Source organism: Eulemur rufifrons, chromosome 17 (assembly GCF_041146395.1).
Source record: "Eulemur rufifrons isolate Redbay chromosome 17, OSU_ERuf_1, whole genome shotgun sequence".
Classification (NCBI taxonomy): Eukaryota; Metazoa; Chordata; class Mammalia; order Primates; family Lemuridae; genus Eulemur; species Eulemur rufifrons.
The window spans coordinates 52,389,521-52,414,423 of NC_090999.1; the positions used below are offsets into that span (position 1 = coordinate 52,389,521).

Below are 24,903 nucleotides of genomic sequence, written 5' to 3' on the forward strand. Positions count from 1 at the left end.
ACCCAAATCAAGACACCCTTAAGGTCACAAATGACTGACACCCATCTAGAGGATCAACTGAAACTGCCGGCCTCCACGCTGCAACCAAGTATTCAAATACTTTCCAACAAAAAGCAGAAAAAACAAAGTCATTAAAAGGTTAGTTACCTTTAAAATTAACAAATAGTTTTAATTTTTCAAAATTATTACGTACACAGTTAGATTTTTACAAAATAATGTATATTTTTAAGTATATCTAATTGAAGTTTCTTGAATGTGGCCTTATTTAATTACAGTTAAATGTGGCCTTCCAACATAAAAAGGTTCCCCATCTCTGAGATAAAGTAAAATTCATTTCATTTTGAGGTCTCTTAACTGATTCTTATTGTCATAAAAAAAAATACTGCTCAATTAACTGTTTAAAATGCATTCCATTATCATGAAAGTCCCCATTAAAAAACAAACAACAACACACTAAGCTATCATCATAATGAAATGAGAACTAGTACAGGGGTACAAGTACTTTGAGTGACGAGAAAGAGAACAAAAGCTTACCCTGTCCAGAAAGACTAAAAACATTTAATTTATCAAGAGTAAGAAAGATAGAAAAACTTGCAAAACTGCTTCCAAAATAATAATATACTGAGTTCTCAGTAGGAATCAGAGCAATGTTTAAGTGCTTTTATTGATTTCTTTAATTTCTTACTAAAGAATCCCTATACACGGGTTCACAAGCATATGAACGCATGTGCTGTTTGTGGTATGTGTACCGCGCACAAGTGGGAGATGAGAATATAAATATTAAATGTAGTCCCACCCCTCAGAAGAGCTCCACGACTTCCCACAGTACTTGGTTCTAGGATGTTTCCCACAGCAAGGACATCAAATGTTTAAAAATTGGTGGTATTTTGGTAAACTTAATACTCATTTGGTTGGTCTTCCAAAATAACAGATGTTCTTTATAGAAGGAAAAGAGCAACTAAGGGGGCAAAAGAAGTATACGTGTATTAACATAACTCTGAATAGAACACTACAAAAATTGGCTATACCCCTTTCTTGCTTCGTTTTCAATGGAATGGAGACTATGAAAACCCTTCTAATACACAGTTCTCTGCTCCTCAAGTACCACAGACAGTAACCTAGATTTAGACTGCCTCGACAGCACCAAAATGTGTGGTTTCTAACCTCCATTGGGCCCTTTAAACTCCCCAGTATTTATAGTGGGCAATCTCTCCCATTCTCCCCTCTCTTCCCAAGGCTGTGACCAACCATTATAGTCCCTACACTTGGCAGGTGGCCTGGAATATAACCTCTATGAAGGCAAGGCTCTTTGTTCACAGATGTATCTCATACACTTAGAACAGTGCCTGACACATAGTAAGTACTTAATAAATATTTGTTGAATCAATGAATGAATGGAGGAAATGGAGACCATCAGCTAAGGAACCCCCTCACAGGCTCCTGCCCTTTAACCTACAAACTTAATCTAGTCATACCTTTCCTTACCCCCTTCACCTCAGTCTATAAAGAAGGTATTCCTCCTGCTTAAGGTTAACTACTCTACCTAAGCTCCAGATCACATTCTCACCTCTTCCCTCAATAATTATCCCTCTCTACTGCAATGTTAAAATTTCCCTAGCTATGGACTCCTTTCCCAGTGCCTAAAAAGGCTGCTTAATCTCATTTTATAAACAAAAGCAAAGGAACTTCCTGAACCCTAGAGTTTGCTAAAGCTACACTCTATTTCAAAGATGCTTGGTTTTAAAGGAGAAGTCTACATTTCTAGTTTGCGCCTCATCCTTCATCACCCATGTCACTCCCTGGCTACTTGGTTTCCACCCTAGACTTACCAAACTTCAGGGTAAAGTTGTTAAAGGATCACTACTTACCAATCTAATTGATACTTCTTCCCTCATTTGATGTTTCTGCTACATTTGATCCTGGCTGCTCATTTCTCAAAACTCACTCCCTTTCCTGGCTTTTGTGACACTGTTCTCTCACTCCCTGTCTTGGCTTTTGTAACACTGTTCTCTCACCTGACAGCTCTCTCAGCTCCTTTGCCTGCCCCTTAAGTGACTATTCCCAGAGATACCTGATTTTGCTCTTTTCTATAAATACTCTGAATGAGCTCATCTACATTCATAGCTTCAACCAATACTTAGATATTCTAATGATTCCCAAAATCCTCTGCCCAACCCAGCTTTCTTTTCTTGAATATCAAACAATATCCAACTGTAAGACATTCCTGTGTTGATGACCATAGATACCTCAACTTTCAATCAATTCATCATCTCATCCTGCTGCAAACTTGCTTCTCTCCTCCTGACCAAGGCAATCTCTTTACCTCCCCCCATGGCTAACTAGTTCCTCATCAACTTCTACTTAAATACCTTGAATCCAGGTCCTGTTCTACCCTATTTTAATTCAAGCCATTATTCTTGACTAAATTGCTACAATTAACCTACTTTGCAACTAAATTTGAGTGTCTCTAAGACCCCCACACATTTCTCACATACACACCCCTCCCCTAAGTAGTTTCCTCCATATTGAAGCCTGAGTAGTTAATTTAAAATGCAAAAATGGTAATAACTACCAATTTAAAATTGTTCTATTGTTCACCACTACTTAAAGCAATAGCTTCCAAAGTGGAGTACAGAAGTTAGTTTTCTCCTTTCATTTCTGTGTGTTTTATTACTTATAAATATACATTTATGTAATGTATATTTGCATATTAATATACACATGTAATTTATAAATATACACATATGAAGATGTTAAAATCTTTTGTTGATAGGGGTACCGCTAATTTTTTATTAATACATGAAGACCGCTAATCTAGAAGAAAAGTACAGTCTTCTTAACAAGACAGTCATGATCTTGGCTCTGACTACCTTTGTAGTCACATCTCCCTTAACTACCTTAGTTGTCTCACTGGCATACTTCACTGAAGCTTTACCTCTACCACTCCTCTGCCTGAAATGCCCTAACAACCCCTTCACACATCCCTCCCTCCCCCAAATCTTGTTTGTTCATTAAGGCTCAAAACAAACTTAACTGGCTATGTGAAGTTTTCTCTGACCTTCCAAGGTGGAGGTGGGCATTGTCTTCTCTGCGATCCCAAACACAAAGTACATCTCTATTACAGCACTTAAATCACAGTAATGTTATTTCATGTTTACATGTCTGTCTACCCATCTTTGTATTTCTAGTGCCTAGCATGACTCATGACACAATTTAAGTGCTTAATGTTTTTTACAAGTGTTCAAGAGGCACAGTGTTAGGGGACACACTGTCACACTGTAGCAACACCTTACTTACCAGACACAGTTGAGAGAGTAAGTGCTCTGTTTTCCTGAGGTTTGGGATGATGATCAATTTAAAGATTTTAATTTCTAAGATGTGCTTACATCATGCATTGAGTTTTCAGGTGTTGGTTACAGGGAGAGATTTTTAGAAAGCCAACATTTTATCATCCACTAAATTCCAATCAATTAACTGTCAACAGTGTCAACACATTCTGAAAGATGCCTTACATAAATTCAAAAGCTAAAGGCTCAGTGATTCTGGTCAAACATGGCAAATTAATTGTACCCATTTATCTTCCCTTTCCAAAATTCCACTAAATGAAAACGAAGAGGAAAAGAAGGTATAAACCTATAATGCCAAAAAATATAAATGGTGGCATTAGTTCGTAAGTAATTTTAATACAGTTTTCAAAGACGGAAAATAGAAGGAATAGTACCTGACTTGGCAAAACCAAGGAAACTATTATATAACTAAAGTGCTTGTAAAGGGGGAACTAAGTGAATAACTAGTGCTGGCCAGAAATTAGAGGCAAAGGGACTGCAAAGGAGATGTGAAGTCAGGGACTGAAATTGGGGAGCTGACTGAAGGATTAGGTAACAGAGCAATGAGACTCCCCATTCCCTCTTGCCCTCATAGTCAATCAACTACCCTTCCCAATAGCAGAAGATAGGAATGGGCCCTAAAATAGGATCATTAAGACAAAGGCTGCAAACAAATCCAGGCTCCCTCAAAAACTGCCCCCCCCCCCCCGCCGCTTTCAGATTACAGCAAATAATATGCCTCCTAACTATATAGTGGAATAACATACTTACCTTGCTCTCAGAATGCCAAGAGGTATATACACATTGGAAGATTCTTCTCTAAAGAAAATACACAGCCTCAGAGAAAAAAACCTACAATCTTGAAGAAAAGACATTTTTGTACTGACACTTCGGGACCACCCAAGGAAATTTACACCAGTCTACTGCCTAAATACGTAACATGAAGCCCACCACTGACAGGCCTCACTGATTCACAAAGAGCTTCTAATCAGCTTTTTGGTATCTCACTCCTACATAGCTGAGGATCACCAGATATTCCAGGATAGACAAGCCGTCTAGTTCCAAAATGAAATAAGAAATTAAGCCAACAGGAAAGGAACACAAAAGATAATTTAGGGAACAGAAAACAAAACTTCAAAACACTGTAAATGTCCTCAAAAACACGAGTTATTAAGAAGACTTCAAAATTAATTAAGTAGAAACTAAAGATCCAAGAAACTAAAGAGTTAGAAGATAAAGTCAAGGAAAAATAAAGACAAGACAAAAAGGAGGTTTATCATACAACTAATATGCAGTTCATAAAAAGCAGAAAAAAAATGAATGAGAAAATTTTTTTAAAAAATAGAAGAAAATCTCTCAAATTTAGGTAATTGAGTTGCCAGGTTCAAAGGGTCCCCCAGTATCCAAAAGAACAAATGGTAAAAAAGTGAAACAAAAACAAAATATATAAACAGGCCGGGCGCGGTGGCTCACGCCTGTAATCCTAGCACTCTGGGAGGCCGAGGTGGGCGGATCGTTTGAGCTCAGGAGTTCGAGACCAGCCTGAGCAAGAGCGAGACCCCATCTCTACTAAAAATAGAAAGAAATTATATGGACAGCTAAAAATATATATAGAAAAAAATTAGCCGGGCATGGTGGTGCATGCCTGTAGTCCCAGCTACTCGGGAGGCTGAGACAAGAGGATCGCCTGAGCTCAGGAGTTTGAGGTTGCTGTGAGCTAGGCTGACGCCACGGCACTCACTCTAGCCTGGGCAACAGAGTGAGACTCTGTCTCAAAAAAAAAAAAAAATATATATATATATAAACAGAAAACCCTCCAAACTGTATTATCACACAATTTTAGAATAACATAGAAAAAAGGAAAATCCTAAAACCTTCCAAAGTGGGGGAAAAACCATACATGAAGGAACAGAAATCAGAAACACGCAAGCTTCAACAACAATGGACAAACTTAAGGATATCTAAGCAGAATAAACAATTTAAAAAATCAGATTTCCTCCAAAAGCAGAAAACTTCAGAATTCAAAGCAGTGTCAGGTAGTTTAAAAGACAGATATGCAGCTCCATCAGGTCCCCATCTCAGCTCAGATCAAAATTCTAGTTTTTGCAACTTGAAAGCAGAGAGAGAAGCAATGGAGTCACTAAAGCTTTTGAATGGACAAAAGTTTCTCACCTTTTAAGTGTCATTTATCAAATGCATTCTCTCTCAAAGTCAAGTCCCTGGACCAGCAGCATCAGTATCACCTGGGAATTTGTTAGAAGAGCAAATTCTTGGGACCCACTCCCAGACCCACTGAATCAAAAACTCTGGGGGTGAAGGAAGCCCAGAAATCTGTTTTCTTTTTAACAAGCCGTCTAGGTGATTCTGATGAAGGTTCAAAATTGAGAACCACTGATCTAATATTAATTTCTGCCACTGTCATACTATGCTCTGGTGTTCCTTTTTCAGTCAACAGGTAAAACATTTCCAAACTTACTATATCTGGCCTAGAGTATCACAGTCACTAGCACACAGTAAGAGCTCAAAAGACATTTGCTGAATAAATAAAGGATCAGGTTTCAGACGTCTTTCTTTGGCCAGAGAGTTTTAAAAATGCACTGAGTGTGAATGTCTTTAGGCAGGGCATATTCTCTTCACTTTCCCACAGTCCCCACCAATCCCTACCGTCTCTACCTTATACTATCACACATTTTTCTGCCCAGTGACAGCATTAGAGTTTGAGTCCTCTGGGGAATATAATTCCAAAAGAATAACAATTTTAAACCTGGGTACAATATGGTCCAAACTTCTTTTACAAATGAGGGAATCAAGTTAACTTACAACTACCTCATGATGATTCAGAAATTGTACAATATGCTACAACTGGTCCTTCCACTTGTATTAGTAGGTCTCTACTTTTAAGCTCCAGCAAAAATGTTTCAAGGTAACATCTCAAGCTTTCTTTTTCTGGTCTGAACTCTTCCGAGAAATAGATCCTGCCTACATAAGTAGGTAGGAGGTTCTTGTGTCCAATAGCTACAGAGGTTAACACGGCTGACTGATGTAATTTACCTTTTAACATCAACTTTGGAAAGTCTATAGCAAACACATGTAATAACATTAAATCATTTATGAGAAGTACTTCAATGTATTCAGAATATAGTTGACCCTTCAACAACATGGGTTTGAACTACACGGGTCCACTTATATATGGATTTTTTTAAGTAAATATATTAGAAAAATTTTTAGAGATGTTCAACAATTTGGAAAAAACTTGCAGATGAACCATGTAGCCTAAAAATATTGAAAAAATTAAGAAAAAGTTGGGTATGTTATGAATACATGAAACATATGTAGATTTTAGTCTATTTTATCATTTACTACCATAAAATATACACAAATCTATTATAAATAGTTAAAATAGTTACAAACACTTACAAACACACATACAGACCACATAAGACACTATTCTCAGGGGGGAGAAATGTAAACAAACATAAAGAAACAGTATTACATAATTGCATAAAATGAAATAGTACATACTGTACTACTGTAATAATTTCATAGCCACCTCCTATTGTTATTGCAGTGAGCTCAAGTGTTGTGAGTATCCATTTAAAACACCACAGTAAGTTGCATATGGCATTAATATTATGGTTCTCACATTTTTAAAATCCTGCTTAGTACAATACTGAAACTTTGAATAAGGCCACTAGTGATGCTGGAAGTGCTCCCAAGAAGCAGAGAAAAAGTCATGACATTACAAGAAAAAGTTGAATTGCTTGGTATGTACCGTAGATTGAGGTCTGCAGCTGTAATTGCCCATCATTTCAAAATAAATAAATCCAGCGTAAGCACCATTGTGAAAAAAGGAATTCGTGAAGCTGTCGCTGCAGCTATACCAGCAGGCAGGAAAACCTTGTACTTTTTGTGGAAATTCCTTTTTATCTCATATTGAAAATGCAGCTTCTATGTGGGTGCAGGACTGCTATAAGAAAGGCATACCTATAGACTCTAACATGACTTGTAAAAAAGCAAAGTCATTGTATGACAAATGAAAGCAGAAGGAAGGTGAAGGATTTAGAGCTGGAGAATTTAATGCCAGAAAAGGATGGTTTGATGATTTTAGAAAGGCAGGCATGGTGGCTCAGCCCTGTAATCCTAGCACTTAGGGAGGCTGAGGAGGGAGGATCGCTCAAAGGCCAAGAATTGAAGATCAGCCTGGGGAACAGCAAAAAATTTTTTAAAAGTGCCCTTCAATGCATGAGTGCTTTAACAAAATGTGGTATACATATACCATGGAGTACTACTCAGGCACTAAAAAAAATGGTGATTAATACCTCTTCTATTAACCTGGATGGAACCACAGACCATTCTTTTAAGCGAAGTATCAAAAGAATGGAAAAACAAACACCACATGTACTCACCATTAAATTGGAACTAACTGATCAACACTGATGGGCAGTATGGAAATAACATTCATCAGAAATCCAGCAAGTGGGAGTGGGGAGAAGGAGATGGGTAAATTCACACCTAAGAGGTAAAATGCACACTATCTGGGTGAAGAACACACTTGTAACTTTGACTCAAATGGTACTAAAGCAATTTATGTAACCAAAATGTTTGTACCCCTGTAATATTCTGAAATAAAAAATTTAGAAATGAAAAAAAAATTGTTTTAAAATTAGCTGGATGTGGGGGCACACGCTTGTAGTCCCAGTTCCAGGTACTCTGGAGGCTGAAGCAGGAGGATCGCTTGAACCCAGGAGTTTGAGGTTGTAATGAGTTACAATGATGCCACTACATTCTAGTTCGGGCAACAGAGTGAGACCCTGTCTCAAAAAAAAAACAAAAAAAAAAAAAGAAGAGGTTTGGATTTAAAAATGTCAAGACAACAGGAAAAGCAGCTTCTGCCAACCAAGAGGCAACAGATGAGTTCCCAGACACAATTAAGAAAATCACTGAGAAAGGATATCTGCCTGAACAGGTTTTTATTACAAATGCCTCTGCCACCTCTAAGACAACAAGACCAATCCCTCCTCTTCCTCAGCCTATTCAACATGAACACAATGAGGACAAAGATCTTTATGATGATCCATACTATATTCTTATTATAAACCAAGCTAGAGAAAACAAAATGTTACTAAGAAAATCATAAGAGAAAATATATTTACTATTCATTAAGTGGAAGTAGATAATCATAAAGGTCTTCATCCTCATTGTCTTCATGTTGAGTAGGCTGAAGAGGAGGAAGAAGAGGATGGGTTGGTCTTGCTGTCTCAGGGGTGGTAGAAGCAAAACAAAATCTTCATAAGGGACCCATGCAGTTCAAGCCCACGTTGTTTCAAGGGTCAACTGTACTAATATGTTGCAAAATAAAATTAAACAGCAACACTGTCATTAATGTCTTACTATTTCCCCTATACTAACATAGGCATAGCTATAAATATCAATTTAACATTAATAAAATACTAAATGAAAGCAACAATAAAAACAGACAACTAAAATTCTATAGATTATCCATCGAGGAAGGAAAAAGCTAAGATCTAGAACTTTTTTTTTTAAATCAACAGAATCTCAAGAAAGATGAGTTTAAGAGTGACTTGGGAGTCTTCCCATTCAGGTTAATGTACACAGATCCTCGGCCATACTGAGTAAACAAGAGTAGGTGGAATCCTTATTCTGTAAACATCTTGGGAGCTGGCAGGGTGATTAAGCAAAGCACACAAATTTTAATATTAAAATCCAAGAGACAGTGATTCATAACAACAGAGTAAGACAGAAAACAGCACTGTTTTACAAAGGAATAAGCAAAAAAGCACAAGAAGGTAAAAGTGATAGGCTAAGCAAATTAAATATTATAGTAGATTCAAAATAATTGTCCCATATTACTTTAAGAATGTACAGACTTACCTTTCATGAAGACTGACAGAAATTTCCAATATGAGTATTTTGAGCTCTTTGATAGCCAAATTCATTTAAAATAATTACATAGAGATGATTATTAAGAGCCTAACAAGGGAAACTGAAAGTAGGGTAGAAAATTCCAACTCACACACACACACAAAACACTTATTTGGAATAACCCTCTTAAACGTCTAATAAATACTTAAATGAAACAGAAGAAAGATAACTACTTAAGTAAGATTGAGGCATACATAAGTAAATTTAGAGGTGAAAGGATCCAACAATCCACCTAGAAAAATTATCAGATAAATAACTGGTACATGCAACTCTATGCCCAATTACTAGGAATCAGGATTTTCTGTATACTAAAAATGGGCTCAACCAGGCGTGGTGGCTCACGCCTGTACTCCTAGCATTCTGGGAGGCTGAGGCGGGAGGATCGCCTGAGCTCAGGAGTTCAAGACTGGCCTGAGCAAGAACAAGACCCCATTTCTACTTAAAAAAAAAAAAAAAAAAAAAAAAATTAGCCAGGCAACTAAAAATAGAAAAAATTAGCTGGGCGCAATGACACGTGCCTGTAGTCCCAGCTACTTGGGAGGCTGAGGCAGGAGGATCACTTGAGCCCAGGAGTTTGAGGTTACTGTGAGCTAGGCTAACACCATGGCACTCCAGCCTGGGCAACAGAGCTAGACTCTGTCTCACAAAAAAAAAAAAAAGAAAAGAAAAATGGGCTCTAATTCCCTCAAATCCTTTTCAACTAATATTGTACATGTATGCTGTACTATGAACTAATCGGTTAGGAAACACAATGCATAGTACCCAGAGAGATATGTATCAGCGCTATGAGTATCAGTACATTTCTATTAAGAACTCTCCAATTAAAGATAGTGACAAATTAGGAACAAAACCTTCTATGGGTGGGGGGAAGTCAAGGACATTCTCTTCTATGGGCCTCTGGACTCTGAGGCAAGTGACCACATGGATCCAGACATGCCAACAGACATGACATAATAAACATGACTTTAAATGACCTTATAAAGTAATAAAAACTGCTTTGGTATCTGTGGTCTCTCAGCACAATTATTTGTGTTTAATTTCTAACTCTTGCTTAGTAATTTTATAGAAAGCCCTCAATTCTTACAACCCACTCTGCCTTGAGGACTTGGCATCAATCCTTTTCAAAAGACAACATGGAAACTCTTCATGTTTTATGGAAAACATTAAGATTGTCTATAACGAAGAAGTATCTTTTTTTTTTTTTTACTAATATTAGGTATTAAGAGATTAAGGTGATTTTCCAAAAGCTAGAGAAACTGCAAAGGTAAACTGTACTGTGAAGATAAAACATTGATTAGATTAAATTTTTTTTTTTTTTTGATTTTGTGAACAATTTTATTTTCTGACACAAAACAAAAAACAGTGACTTTTTGCCTTCCTTTACGAGCCTACCTTAAAAGAGAAAAGACAGCTAAATATAAACGAAATTCAGTTCTTAACCAGTTGAATGTTAGTTCTATGTATGAAAAATTCTTTTAGCTATACAAGAACCATACTGGCTTCACAATTCATTATTGGGGAAAAAATTTCCTAACTTCATTAGGAAGAATAGTTTTTTTTTTCTTCACAAGGGCACTAAAAAGAAACCTCTATAAAATTAATTTTAAATTATACTTGCCAGAGAAGTGAATAGATTTTTTTAAATTTTTAAAAACAAGATGGAAAATAAATAAAATGCAAGTAGAGGAAAAAGGCAAAGCATAAAACTCATGATATATATGTCAATAATTTCATCCTCTTTCCTCAAAAATATTGTTTAAAAACAATCAGCATTGATTCTTATTAGTTTCATCTTTTTTTCCTTTCTTTTATTTAAAAGAGAAATCTGTCTCTTTTAACAAAGAGTGATCATGGACGTCCTAATTTTAAACTATATGGATAGGTGTGCTGTAAAAATTAAAATTTTTTTGCCTAAAATTAAGATTTTAAATATACTATTTTAGTCACATGTTGAAGACCATTGAATAATTAGCTTTTAAAAAAAAGTTTTACCTACTTTTGCAACACTCATTAAGATTTGACAATTTTATCTCAATTTTTGTTTTTAAATGCTATCCTTCAGAAATGAAATCTCAATTCTGGTAGATGGGCTAAAATCTATATAAGTACTCCTTATCACATGTAGATTCTTTTGAAATGAAGATATTTAATGAACTTGAAACTTTACAACACCTCAAAATCACTCAATTTTGCAAAATTTAACAGAGAAGTCATTTGGGTCTCTAGGAAAATCTTGCTCATTCCACAAACATAATGAATCTCAAAACTTCAGGGTCACTATATTAGCCACAGGTCATAAGCATTACAAACATGAAACAAAAAATTTCATACTTCATTCAGTTAGACATGTTCTAACTAATTGAAATATAAACCTATTTAAAATGTTTTATAGTCATTTAAAAATTGTATCAGAAAAAAATCAGGAAACATTAAATATTTGGGACTCATTTTCCCTACTCTACTGTCCAGTTAGTTGAATGAATCCTAAATAACAATCCAGTAACTAAAAATAAAACACTTCAACTAAACACCAAAGGACTCAAAAAAAAAAAAGTCACATGGCAGTAGGAAGGTTAGATCTTTTGAGATGTAACTAACTACCTTTTCATTTAAGAAATACAATCACTCAAAACTATAAAATAAGGACAGTTTCTTTTGTCAACTGCTTAACTTCCAAATTTACTTTTTTTTTTTTTTAAGGATTGTGTTTGGCTTTTATTTCATTAGATTTAGGGGATACAAGTAGCTTTTTGTTACATAGATTGTATAGTGGTGAAGTCAGGGCTTTTAGTGTATTCCTCAACAGAATAGTGCACGTTGTACCCAGTAGGTAGTTTTTGATCCCTCACCCCCGTTCCTCCTTCCCCTTCTGAATCTCCAAAGTCCATTATACCACTCTGTATGATCACACATCCCACCGCTTAGCTCCCACTTACGAGTACGCATGGTGTTTGTTTTTCTGTTCCTGAGATACTTCACTTAGGATAACAGCCTTCAGTTTCATCCAAGTTGTCTTCTCTCCTTTCAAACACCCAAATTCATTACTTCATGACCCATCTGAGAATGAGTAGCTCTGCTAGGAACATACGAAACTGTTTCCTACATTATTACCTCTGCACATGAAATGCCCTAATTCTGAAGAAGACTCACTCAGCCAACTAACAATACATCTCTCAATCACCATCCCATCCCCTCCCCTCCCCACTTGGGAGCTTTCCAGGGCCTTTCCTCATCTATCCACTTCCTCTACCCAGCCAGGGTTCTTTGTTCTGGCTTGGTGTTTCCACAGGACACAACATAAAAAAAGAAACTTTAAGTGATTTTAAAAACTGGTTTCTCACCCTAATTCCCCGATCCTTCACGTTACTACTCTGCTTAAAACCCATTAGTGCTTTCCACAGCCAATAGAGCAGTGCTTTTCAAACTACCACGTGCTACCACGGGGTTAATAAATTTAGTGGTTCCCCATCATCACTCTTTCTTAAAAACAAAATGGATTGGAATAGAGTAAAAACTACCAGAGTATATCACATAAAGGGTATTATTTTGTGACATTTTAACATTTATATATGTGTATTAGGCAGCAATGTAAAAATGTGTATCTTTCCAATGAGTCATAGCCATAAAAGCTTGAAATACAACAGCCTACAGGATAACCCAAAGTCTTTCATTTGATCTACAAGGCTTTCTACCCTGGCTCCTGCATAAGGCTCTAGACCCATCTCTTGCCACATCAAAGGGAGCTCAAGCAAACAAAGCGCCTCATGCCAAACTTTTGTGGTTCCTGTCACAGTGCTGTCAATCACTGTTCCCTCTGCCTTGAATGCCCTCTCATTTGTCTAAGAGGCCCACCTGTACTCATCTTTCAGTATTTAATGCTTATCACGGGCCTTTTTATCCTTCCCTCAGCAGCTAATGCTACACACACACACACACACACACACACACACACGCACTTTGTGTCTCTACAATGCCCTACATATGGCTTCTTCAACATTTCACTGTACATTTTAATTTTAGGCTTGAATGTCTTCCTAATTTCTAAATTATAAACTCCTCAAAGGAAGGAGCACATTCTACTAGTCTCCCTTTCAGCAGTACTGAGCTATTCAACCATAATAGGGGATCAAAGGTGGTAAAAAGAAAAAAGAATTAAGGACCTGAATCTAACTTCTGTTAGGAATGACAGAGTGGTTACCTTCGCAACAAAGCCCATTCATATGGTAGTGCTGGATCAAGATTTCCGCATTTTTGCTACAACCCCCCAGAGAACAGAACCCTGCAGCCTGAGGTAGAAAGAAGTGCCAGCTTCTTGTCTTACAGTAAAGAAGGGACTCAGTTCAGGTTGCAATGTTACAGCACTCACTTCCATGCTTCAGGAAGTTATCTGGGAAAAGGGGAAGAGGAAGGACTCCAGAGGTTCCCCTTGCAGGTGAGATAAATCAGAAACAGCATTATCATACTCGATTAGCAGGGGGGGGGGCCCATTTTATATATAATTAGCTCTTAATGAGAGAAGGGAAGGGAAGAATTTTCTTCCCTTGCTGATGGCACTAAGTTGCCAATATGAGCTAAGTAAAACAAAAGATAGCATGAAATAACTGGTTGAAGTTACTTGATTTCTGTTGCCTACTCTCAGAGTTCTGAAATAGCTACTGACTCATTGCTCTCATTATGAGATACTACATGGGGGGGGGTCATACCTAACAGGGGCTCCTCACTGAGGCTTTGAAGCTTGTCACAGACTTCATCTTATATACATGAATGCCTTAATTTTTAGGGGATCGAATACACCTATTTTACAAATCCATGATTTAGTTGCCTTCACTGCAATGAAAAACAGTTCAAGCAACATCCAAGATACTTTGATAGACTCTGCCAAATGTCAGTTTCAGCTGTTCCTTTCCATTTCCACATAGTTCATAAACTATTACAGGAGTCCTAAATTTTTTTTCTGCCCAAACTCATCACTGATTTTATGAAAAGTAATTCCTTTGCTTAGACTTTGCCCTCAGACTTGCAATTATAGCCACAACTAAGGCAAAGATAAATCCTTATTATAACCTAACAGTCAAAAATGTATTTGTCATACGTAAAACTCTTCACCCACTATTAAATTTTTGATACCTGTCAGAGTAAGGTAATTTAGGATAGGCTAGGTAAAACTTTAAAAGCCATTTTAAGCTCTGTTTCCTTTTGTTTTAAATAGGTCCAAGGAGCTATGCTAATTCCACAAACACTTATTAGGTATACACACCTACAAAGTGTGGAAACTTCGGCAAATGACTTTGCTGTATACTCTTCTACTTCTACCTTCCCTTCCTCTCAACAAATCAGATAAAATAAGTCACTATTGATAAGAAAAGGTCATAGCTCCAAATATAGGCTTTCAAAAAAATAGCACTACAAATGTTTGCTCCTTTTGCTCTGCGGTCCACATTTAGGACTTCATTAACAAAAAGACAAATAAACTCACTTATAAACAAATTTAATTACGCTAAGTGTCTAAATGTGTGTTGCCGGGGTGGCTTACCTTCATATTTTAAATACTAGTCCCCTCAGTATTAAGTTCATCCCAAGCTTCCCTTGGTGAAATGATGGGCACTCATGCAGTTTAAAGGTTGTGGAAAACTGATTTTCTTCCATGGTGCTACCACCACGCCACACAGTCTAGAGAGAAAGCAGCCCTCAACATGAAAAACTGCCGCTTGATTTTTTTTTTTTTTTTTTTGCTCCAACACATTTTAAACAGAGGAGCTGCAGATGCTCAGGGGAAGCCATATTTCAAAGGTTTTGAATAGTAGTATTTTTTAGTATTTTCTCTTATCTAAAATTGGTGCAATTCATCCAAAACATTTTTCAAATGCCATTATTTTCCAGCTTAAGTGCTTAAACTGCTTAGAGAAAAAAAATCCCTCCAACTGAAAGATCTACTTCAAGAAACCAACTACTGATCATTAAAATGGAGCAAAAGAGAAGGAAAAAAAATTCATTTTTACAAGTTGGAAAAATCTTTAAAAGTCATCTCATCTAATTCCTTCATTTTACAGATAAGAAAACAGAGTCCACAGAGGTTAAGTAATTTGCCTCAGATCCCTAAGCTACTAATAGCAGCACTAGAAATAGAATGAGGTATTTTAACTACTCTTAGCAGTACCCCAAATCATGCAAGTTATATATACTCTCATCACTTGTCATTTAAGATTTAAAAACCATTATCACTTTTTCATTAATTCCTGAAGAAGAACTCCTACAACACGTTCTAAATTTTCAAAGTTATGCAAGTTAATAAACTTCAAATTCTAACTCCAATAAAAAGGTACTATTCAAGAACTTTCCTCCGAAAGTTTCAAGGAGTGTGTGTACACCCCTAAACCATGACATGAATTTCACAGTCCATTCTTTTAAATCCTGTCCCTCAACTACACTTTATGTGTTTGTTCAACCACAAAGAAAATTCTGGAAGTTCCTCTTTGACGAAATGAGTAGATCATTACTCCATTAACGTACTACGGATTTCCAGATTAGAAAGAGTCACTAGCATTTTATCAACCCACAGTGTTCAGAGTTAATAAAAGATTGGAAAATGCCCTCCTGGTTTGCTTTGGGTCTGAAAGACGGTGTAGATCTGATATTGTTAACACAAACTGAAGGTCTGAGCTTAAATTACAGAAATGAAAAAAGTGAAGAACAAGTTCTTTCAACAAAAAGCCTTTTCCTACCCAGTTCACCCGCACTGTGGTGACCGCATCACTAAGATTTTCACATTTTCGTTTTAATGCCTCCAATGAATCAATACTACACGTTTTTAACTTTGGATATTCAAGGGCAAAACAGAGGGCACGGTGAGGGTAACAGTTTACACTGGATCAATTTCAAGTACTGTAGTCTAACCACTCATTACAATCGTTCCTTTGTGCAACTGACTATCCTAAAGTAGAGAGAGAATGCAGGACTTCTCTTTGAAAGATACCATCACAAAACCTAAGATAAGGTGATTTTAGTTACAAACTGATGTAGCAGTTTGACCAGGCAAGTGCAAAATGCGTTCTTGATAAATATCATTCACAAAACTATACTGAAGTTAGAAACGATATATATGTGGGTGTGTGTTCCTTAATTCTAACCTCTGGTGCCACTCTACAAAAATACCTTCTTAAAAGGTTACCACACTTACATTTTTAAAATGTGATCAGCTTAGCAAGGTAGCGAATTTGTTTGAAAACACAAAACACAACCACCACCACCGCTCAATAAGACACATACATAAACAGATTCGAAGCTGTGTTAAGCACAAAAATCCTTACCCCATTTTGCCCAATGAAAACTTGCTCCTAAGTTTCAGCTCTTATGTTACGGAATAACTTCCAAAGGAATTTCTCCGTCTGCTATTTCGCAGTTGCTTTTCCACCCCCCGAGATCCTTTTCCGGAGGTATTTGAATGATGCTGACAATTCAATTAGTTCTCTTAGGTAAAATGATTTCTCTCTTGTAAATACGCAAACGTTCAAATAGAGGCGGCATTTGCTTATTAGAGCTAAAATGCAGCGCGGAGGAGATAGCAGTCGATCTCTATTCCACAAAAAAAGAGTCTTACATGTAGGAAAACGCAGAATCCAGCTTCATGGAGTCCTATAAAAAATGAGTTCGCCGGTCATTTCGCTCATGTTCTCCTCGGCACTCTGGGAGAGCCAGGTAACTCGGCCTTTTCGGTGCTAAGGCTGCGGGTTCAAATTTCTCCACCACACCAAGTCCCTGGGGGGGTGGAGCGTGCAACCAAACGCGACGTGCACTTGAATAAAAATCCTAAAAGCAGTACTGTCACTGCTTCCCTATGCTCGCGTTAGAAAAAAATTATATAGAAAAATCTCCTCGAAGTGCAAACCTGGCAGCTCGCGACGTGCACGGCACTCCACATTGGAATCTTTTTAATTCTTCTCCTAAGACTCGGAGCAGAGAAGAGGTGGGGAGGAAGAAGAGAAGGCTGGGCAGGATCGATTCATTCTCCCGAGGAGAATAAACGGAGCCATTTCCAGGCTGGCAGCAGGCTGGGGGCGCAGCACACGCCGGGGAGCTGGGGGAGGGGGCCCGATCCCACCTCCCTCAGCCCCTTCCCGCCTCCCGACGCCGAGCACAATGGAGCCCGGCTCGCGCCCGGCCCTTCATTCGCGGCTGCCCCCTCTTCCCTCCTCTCTTCAGAGCACAGCGGGTCTGAGGCTCCCGTCGGCGGAGAATGAATGAATCAGAGAGCCAAGCCCCACGCTTCCCCTGGCACCCTGCCCCCAGCTCCGGGGCGGGCCGAGCAGCCAGCGGAGGGGGCTGAAGGGTCGACGGGCGCCCGCCCGAGCCGAGGTGGGAGGCTAACCCCGCGTCGCGGGCAGGAGAGCGGGGCTCCAAGCTGTGGTTGAGCCGCCGCTCCAGAGCCCCGACCCCTGTTCCTCGTCTCTCACGCTCCGCGCCGCCGCCACGCGCCGCCTCACATTCCCCGGGCCCCGCCGCCGCCTCTTCACACTTCCATCACCGCCCGCCTGCGCCGGCCTCCGGCTGCAGCTGGGCAGAGCAGTGCCGGCCCGGGCGGCCTGAAGCCCGCCGCAGCCTCCGCCTCCACCGGCCGGCTCTCAGAGCGGAGGGCGCCGCTTCCACGGTCAGCGCCGCCAGCGTGAGGCGAGCGAGGCAGCAGAGCGGGCTGTGGGGGGCGGGAAGGAGGTGGGAAGAACGGGGGAGGGGGGCGAGAGCGGTCCCTCCCCCTGCTCGCGGGAGGGGGCGGGAGGCGGCCGCCGCCGCGGAGCCGCGGCTGGGGGCTGGGACGCGGACCCGTCCTGAGGGCCCCACGGGCCCTGCGGGCGGTAGGACAAGGCAGCAGCCGCGAGGCGATGGGGAGGCTGGTGGTCTGGGGCCGAGTCGGCCCTCGTGGGGAGCTAGGCCGGCTGGCAGGTCCGTCAGTCGGTCCTTCCTTCCTTCCCCCCTCCCCTAGCGGCCGGCGGCGGGCGGGCCGTGCGCTCTGTTCCTCCGCTGGCTCTTGGCCCCTCTCCCGGCTGCCACAGCCGCCTCCGCGCCCCACACCAGGTGCTAGCGCTGTGTCTCCATCCTCCCCGCAGGAGGACCTTTAAATAGCAACGTCAGCGCGCTCCTCTCCGCACACACGTCACCCCCCGCTCACGTCACCGGGGTGCGGGGGATGATGTCACGCGGCCGGAAGTACTGCTAAATTAGGGAAGAAGCAGGGGGAGGCGGACTCAGCGAGCTCCTGTGTGCCCACCTGTTCTCACTTTTCCTTAAAGGCCAAAGCACTGGAGACAGCCAGAGAGGAGTTCGAAGAAGGAAGTGGCGGGAGGAGGAGATTTCCCTGCAGCAAATGTGCCAAACACGGGTGAATCATTCATAGCAATAGTGCTGAAGAGTCAAGCGGGTAGTATCCTATCTCCCACTCCAACCCCCTGCAGCAGCGCCCCTGAGCTTCTCATGTTCCAACTAGCAGGGAAATGTGGGAGGGAGAGCCTGATCACTGGTGGTAGATATACTTCCAACGAGACGTGGGAAAAATCACCTTAATTTTCAAAAAAGTTACTAAGTGCCATTCTGGACATAGTCAACTTTTAAACTTTTTTTTCCTTAGTGGTTACCTAAATCACGAAATAATAGAGAGTGAAGCCATAAACAAACGTTTTATGAGTTTCAGGCTGTGGAAATTAAAAATAAGACCATCAAATCCCTTTTCACCAACACAAGCACCTTCAGATTATTTTTGTCGTCTTTAGTTTTGACCATATAACATGTAATTAGTGTCTCTTAAGTACGTTGTTTTTCTATATGGCAAGGGTGAGTAGCCATCTACAGGTTTACTAGCTATGTATATGTTTGTATGTATAAAACTCACATGAATGCTTTTCAAATTGTGAATTACTACAGAGTTTTTAAATGTCCTCATTAAGATAGCTTATTAGGTAGATTCAAATAATGAACTTTGATTTTATTTGATTTAACTGGATAATCATGGCCCAGAAATAGAATTACTACATACTGCCAAAGGCCAATACTATTTCAGACTTAGGCTATAAATTTAGTGACCATGTTTTCCAAACCAAAATCCAGATACACCATTTGACATCAGACAAAATAGCTGAAATCTGAAGTGACCTGGAAAATCTAGGACATTGGATTACCAACCTATGAAGTGATTATTAGGAGAGTTATAAATCAATATCACTGCAGTTGAAATAAAAGAAGCCAAAACTCTGTAGAATGTATACCATGTGTGGTTTTTAAAAAATGTTCTTAATGTTGAACCACTGGTGTGATTCCTAATTAAGAAACACTGGTTTTGCAGCTTTCTGCATTTACATTTTCTTGCTCAAGTTAGGAGCCCAAGATTAAAGGACACCAGCAAAAAAGAGTTAAGACCAATTTGCAACTGATTCAGGCTCTGTGGTCATCTTCACATTATAAAGTTATGATCTTGCTTAAAATTTGAAATATTAAAAGTAGTGAGATTTTTTTTAAAGGTTATAACAGGTTAATGAAAAGTAAATCCCTGCTTGCCAATTTGTCTAATATATATTAGTCATATTAATAGAAACTTGTACCAATTTATATTTCATACAAATGGAGCATCTTATATATAAAGTATTAAAACAATAAAACTGTCATTCTTCAAATAATATCATCCCTTGGCCCCTACAAATTAAGTATGTTATTACTCAACTAAAATTTCTCTGCGAACTATTTCCTATCTGAACTAAACAACTTTCTCTTTCCTGCTCTTTCTCTCCATGTTAATTGAAGCTCTCACTTCACCATTTTCAAACACTTCATGCTACCCTTTCATCACAGCTTCCTCTCATTTACAGTCTTTTTTCCCCTCATCTTTACCCAACTGTCAAAACAGCTTGTCAGCTGCCTCCCTGCCTTTAAAATGCTGACCCTTCATTAGTTTCTCCTTTTCATGGCTACATGGTCTCAGCTGCTCTTTTGTCAACTGAAAATTGAAAGCAACCTTTTTTCTACATAAATGTAATGGTGCACTGTGATATAATTACCCGAAGTTTAATGTGATTATTTAACTTCAGCCTCTTACTCAGAAAATTCTACCTATAATTGGTCAATTTTTCTTGCTGTCTTGTGTGGGATTAGGATCCATCATCAGGAAGTACATATGTCCATGTACCCAAAGGAATATGTAAAATTTTGAAACATTTTATGTAATATGGAATGTCTTCTCAGAAAAAATAAAATGTCTTTTCTTCCCCCTTGAAACAATTCCAATACAGTTTTGAGAGGAGTCAGAAAACCATTGTATGGCTTCCCATCTATAAGTGAATATCTTTTCTCCTAAGATGAGCTGATATAACCCAAATTCTAGTTGTAAATTCCCAACCCTGATTTCTTTGTATGTTTTTTGAAGTAGTGAGCTTCCTAGAAAGTAATGTATTTTCTTTTACCGGAAGAGAAAGAAAGTACTTTAGTAGAGTTTCAAGTTTTTAACAGTTCCCTTTCCCACTGAGCTCTGAAAATTTGTGGGGCGGTTTATGAATACCCTCTGATTTTAGAATCTGTGGGCGAAGGCATCTGTTTTAGTTACAGAGTTTACTTCCTTGCCCTTAATAGGAGATGGCAGTCTTCAATGGGGTGTTCATAGACTGGTCATGAGATGTGTCTTTTTCAATGAAAAGACATGTATGAGATAGAAAAACTTTGCAGGTAAGAGTTAAAGCCAGATTTTATTTTTAATTGTCTGACATTAGATAATAGCAACTTCCTTTCAAGCTCCCTATTTTTAATTACCAACATTGCTTCAAATAAAGTCATGGATAGAAAAAATAAGTAAAAAGATATCCATACAAAAGAAGTCTCCTGATTCCCAGTTTATGATACATAATTATGAAGATAGTAACCAGCAAAGACTGAAAGTAATAAGGAAAGAATGAAAGAGTTGTAGGGAAACAATGTATCCAGTTGACTCCCCAAAATCATCTCACTTCCTCCACAGTATAGCAGGTACTGGACACCATTAAGTTGTGTTTGACCTGTATATAACCTTCTTTTATTATTATCAATAATGTTCTGAACAGAAGCAGAGTAAATAGTCACAAGGGTAGGAATACAAGTGTTTGGCACCTTCAAGGCAATGGCTTGAGGATAATTTATTAATATCAGAGTGGTTTGGAAGTGGTGGAGGGAGCAAAGCTAAAGAATTATGCTTAGGAAAGCTATGATATGTATAGCCATGAGAAATGATCTGATGGAACTATCTCCTGCTCTGATTTTTACTGTAAATTCATTGTTTTCCAAATATGTCAAAGGGATACAAATACAATCCTAGATTTAGAAGGTACCAGAAAGTTTTCAGTTAGGTGTTGTTGAGGGTCCAGACAGAACAAAATTAGAGGAAATTGCTGTACTACTCTATATGTAAATTTTTTAAATATTCAGAGAAGATGGGGATATGGTGCCTTTGAAAAAATTATCTGGCTTAACTTTAGGTTGTTTGGTTGGTTGTTTTAAGCAGCAGTTACAGAGAACAGGCTGGAAAAAATATGCAGATCTGCAGAGAACTACAGTAAAGAATGTAGAGTAAAGCGTGTGCTATACCTGTGCAGTTACTTAGAATGGAATGCTGTGGAAACTTATTGCCATGGTAACCAATAATCTTTTTCCTGAATGGGGGAACAGAACAACCAGGAGGAAATGTTTTAAATGAGCTACCTTATTTTGTGATTCTTTTCATGCCAGCTAAGCGGAAAACAACACCCAAGGTATTTAGGACAGTCATGCTCATGAAAGGAAGTTGCCTTCTTTTCAAAGAGACAAAGCTGAGGCAGAAATTCTGGACTATTTCGAAGAGAGATGGGGCTTTAAGATGGCAATTGCAAACTCTCTGAAGCAAAATATATTTGGTAAATACTCTGACATGGCTAAAGTGGGTAAAAGCAATACCTAGAACCTGTGTTAAAGGTTCTCCCAAGCGGAAGAAGTCAGAAATAAAGATTCTCATCCAATATTTGGGGGTTTCAGCCAAAATATTTCACGAATTGTGAGGCATTTTTTAAAAATCTGGTTGTAAAGTATAATTTCTCTAAATATTAAAATGGAAATGGTAAATATATCTGTATTAGGGTTCTCTAGAGAAACAGAACCAATAAGATACAGAGAGAAAGAGAGAGAGAGAGACACCTTTATAGGTAGATAGATGGGAGGAGATTTATCTTGGGACTTGGCTCATGTGATTATGGAGACCAAGAAACCCTGTATCTCCTATGTCTGCAAGCTGGAGAACCAGGGAAGCTGGTGGTTTAATTCAGTTTCAGCCTAAAAGGCCTGAGAACCAGGTGAGCCAATGGTGTAACTCTCAGCTCAAGGTCAAAGGCCTGAGAATCTGGAGTTCTGATGCCCGAGAGCAGGATAAGATGGATGTCCTAGCTCCAGAATACGGCTGGAGAATTCGCCATTCCTCTGCCTTTTCCTTCCACCCAGGCCCTCAACAGATTGGATGGTGCCCGCCCACAGTGGTGAGGGTGGATCTTCCTTAGTCTCAGGCCACTGATTCAAATTCCAGTCTCTTCTGGAAACACCCTCACAGACATACTAAGAAATAATGTTTTACCAGCTATTTGGGTATCCCTTAAATCAGCCAGGTTAAAACCCAAAATTCAGGCCTGGCACGGTGGCTCACACCTATAATCCTAGCACTTTGGGAGGCCAAGGAGGGAGGATCGCTCGAGGTCAGGAGTTCAAGATCAGCCTGAGCAAGAGCAAGACCCCACCTCTACTAAAAATAGAAAGAAATTAGCCAAAACAACTAAAAATATATAGAAAAAAATTAGCGGGGCATGATGGCACATGCCTGTAGTCCCAGCTACTCGGGAGGCTGAGGCAGAAGGATTGCTCGAGCCTGGGAGTTTGAGGTTTCTGTGAGCTAGGCTGACACCATGGCACTCTAGCCTGGGCAACAGAGTGAGATTCTGTCTCAAACAAGCAAAAAATACCCAAAATTTAACCATCACAATATCTTTAATAAGAGTCAACATTTATTCTATTGTTATGATAATGAATTATATTATCATATGTTTATCACATATATGACAGAAATATAATTTGCCTACATTGACTAGGTCATTCTCTCACACTTAGAATAAAATCCAAACTCCATGCCTTGGCCTGAGAGGTATTGCATGATCCGGCCCCTGCTCACCTCTCTTCCCTTGGTTACCATTTACCCCTCCGTTGCTGGTGAGTGGGTTGGTGTGTTATCATTTGCAAGGAATAGAAACCCCGGTTAATGGTGACTTAAGCCATAAGATCATTTTTTTATTTGCTTATTTACTTAACAAGAAGTCTGAAGGTAGGTGGTTGATCTACAGTTGATTTGGAAGATCCAAGGTGTCATTAGAGTCTTTCCATCCTTTCATTTTGCTGTCTTCATGTGTTGTCTTTTAAACCTGGCTAGTTGTCTCATGGTAGTTAGAAGATTATTGTATTTCCAGGCATCACATTTAGACGAAGAGCATCTGAAGCAGGAAGGAAAGGAAGGAGACTGAGGAATTTTTTCTTTTATGTCTATTTTCTTTACTAGGGAGAAAAACTCTCAAGAGGCCTCCAGAAAATTCCTTCTTATTTCTTTTTGGCCAGAACTAGATTACAGGCTCATCCTTAAATCAATGACTGACAGTTTGCAACAGGATTTTCATGATTATCTTAGACAAATGATGGTTCATTCCTTGAGTCTGTAAATTGTGACTGAATGAAATTAGAACTTTCTCAGCAAGGAAGAGTCAATGGCTGTTGGGCGAGCAAACCACGGATTTGCCACACGGCCTGAAGCCACTGTAGTATTCTCACTGCTCTTCAAATATGACAAGCTTGTTCCAAATGCAGGCCTTTGCCCTTTTTGTTCCTTCTACCTGGAATGCATATGTCTTAAGATCTTCACATAGTGTGCTCCTCCTCATCATTCAGTTCAATGCTCAAATTCCATCTCTTGAGGGAGATCTTCTTTATAAAACATCTGTATATCCACAGTCACTAATCCATCACTTATTAATAATCTGCTTTATTTTCTTCACAGTATATTCAACACTATATAAAACAATATATTTACTAGTTTACTTATAGAATATAGCCCTGTGAAGAGGAACTTTGCCTGTCTTGTTCACCTTCCCATCTACAATAGCAGGACATTGTCTAGCACATAATGGTTATTGAGTGAATGAATTCACTAGGACTTTCAGTTATCCTTAGGTAGAAATTACTTGAGTAAGGCTGAGCACAGTGGCTCACGCCTGTAATCCTAGCACTTTGGGAGGCTGAGGCAGGAGGATTGCTTGAGGCCAGGAGTTTGAGACCAGCCTGAGAAACATAGTAAAGCCCATCTCCCAAAAAATAACAAAATTAGCCAGGTGTGGTGGCACACACTTGTAGTCCCAGCTACTTGGGAGGCTGAGGCAGGAGGATCATTTGAGCCTAGGAGTTTGAGGTTGCAGTGAGCTATGATGCTGTTGCACTCTAGCCGGGACAATAGAGCAAGACCCTTTCTTAAAAAAAAAAATTACTTCAGTAAGTCAGGGTTCTTAATCGGTTAGCTGAAGCAAACAACAGAATCTGCTGTAACTGGAACAAAGGGACTTATTAGAGCTGTATA

General features: G+C 39.1%; 1 protein-coding gene across 3 annotated transcripts in view; it reads right to left on the reverse strand.

The window, feature by feature from the left end:
* Nucleotides 1-17,646, reverse strand: part of HOMER1 (homer scaffold protein 1) — a 111,702-nt gene extending 94,056 nt beyond the window's left edge. For 2 of the 3 annotated variants that reach the window (XM_069492256.1, XM_069492257.1), the window contains exon 1: nt 16,577-17,646. In XM_069492256.1, coding sequence (XP_069348357.1) covers nt 16,577-16,581 — 5 coding nt within the window. In that variant the 5' untranslated portion in view covers nt 16,582-17,646. The remainder of the gene's footprint in view (nt 1-16,576) is intronic. The other variant, XM_069492255.1, reaches the window with a different exon arrangement.
* Nucleotides 17,647-24,903: the final 7,257 nt, after the last annotated feature.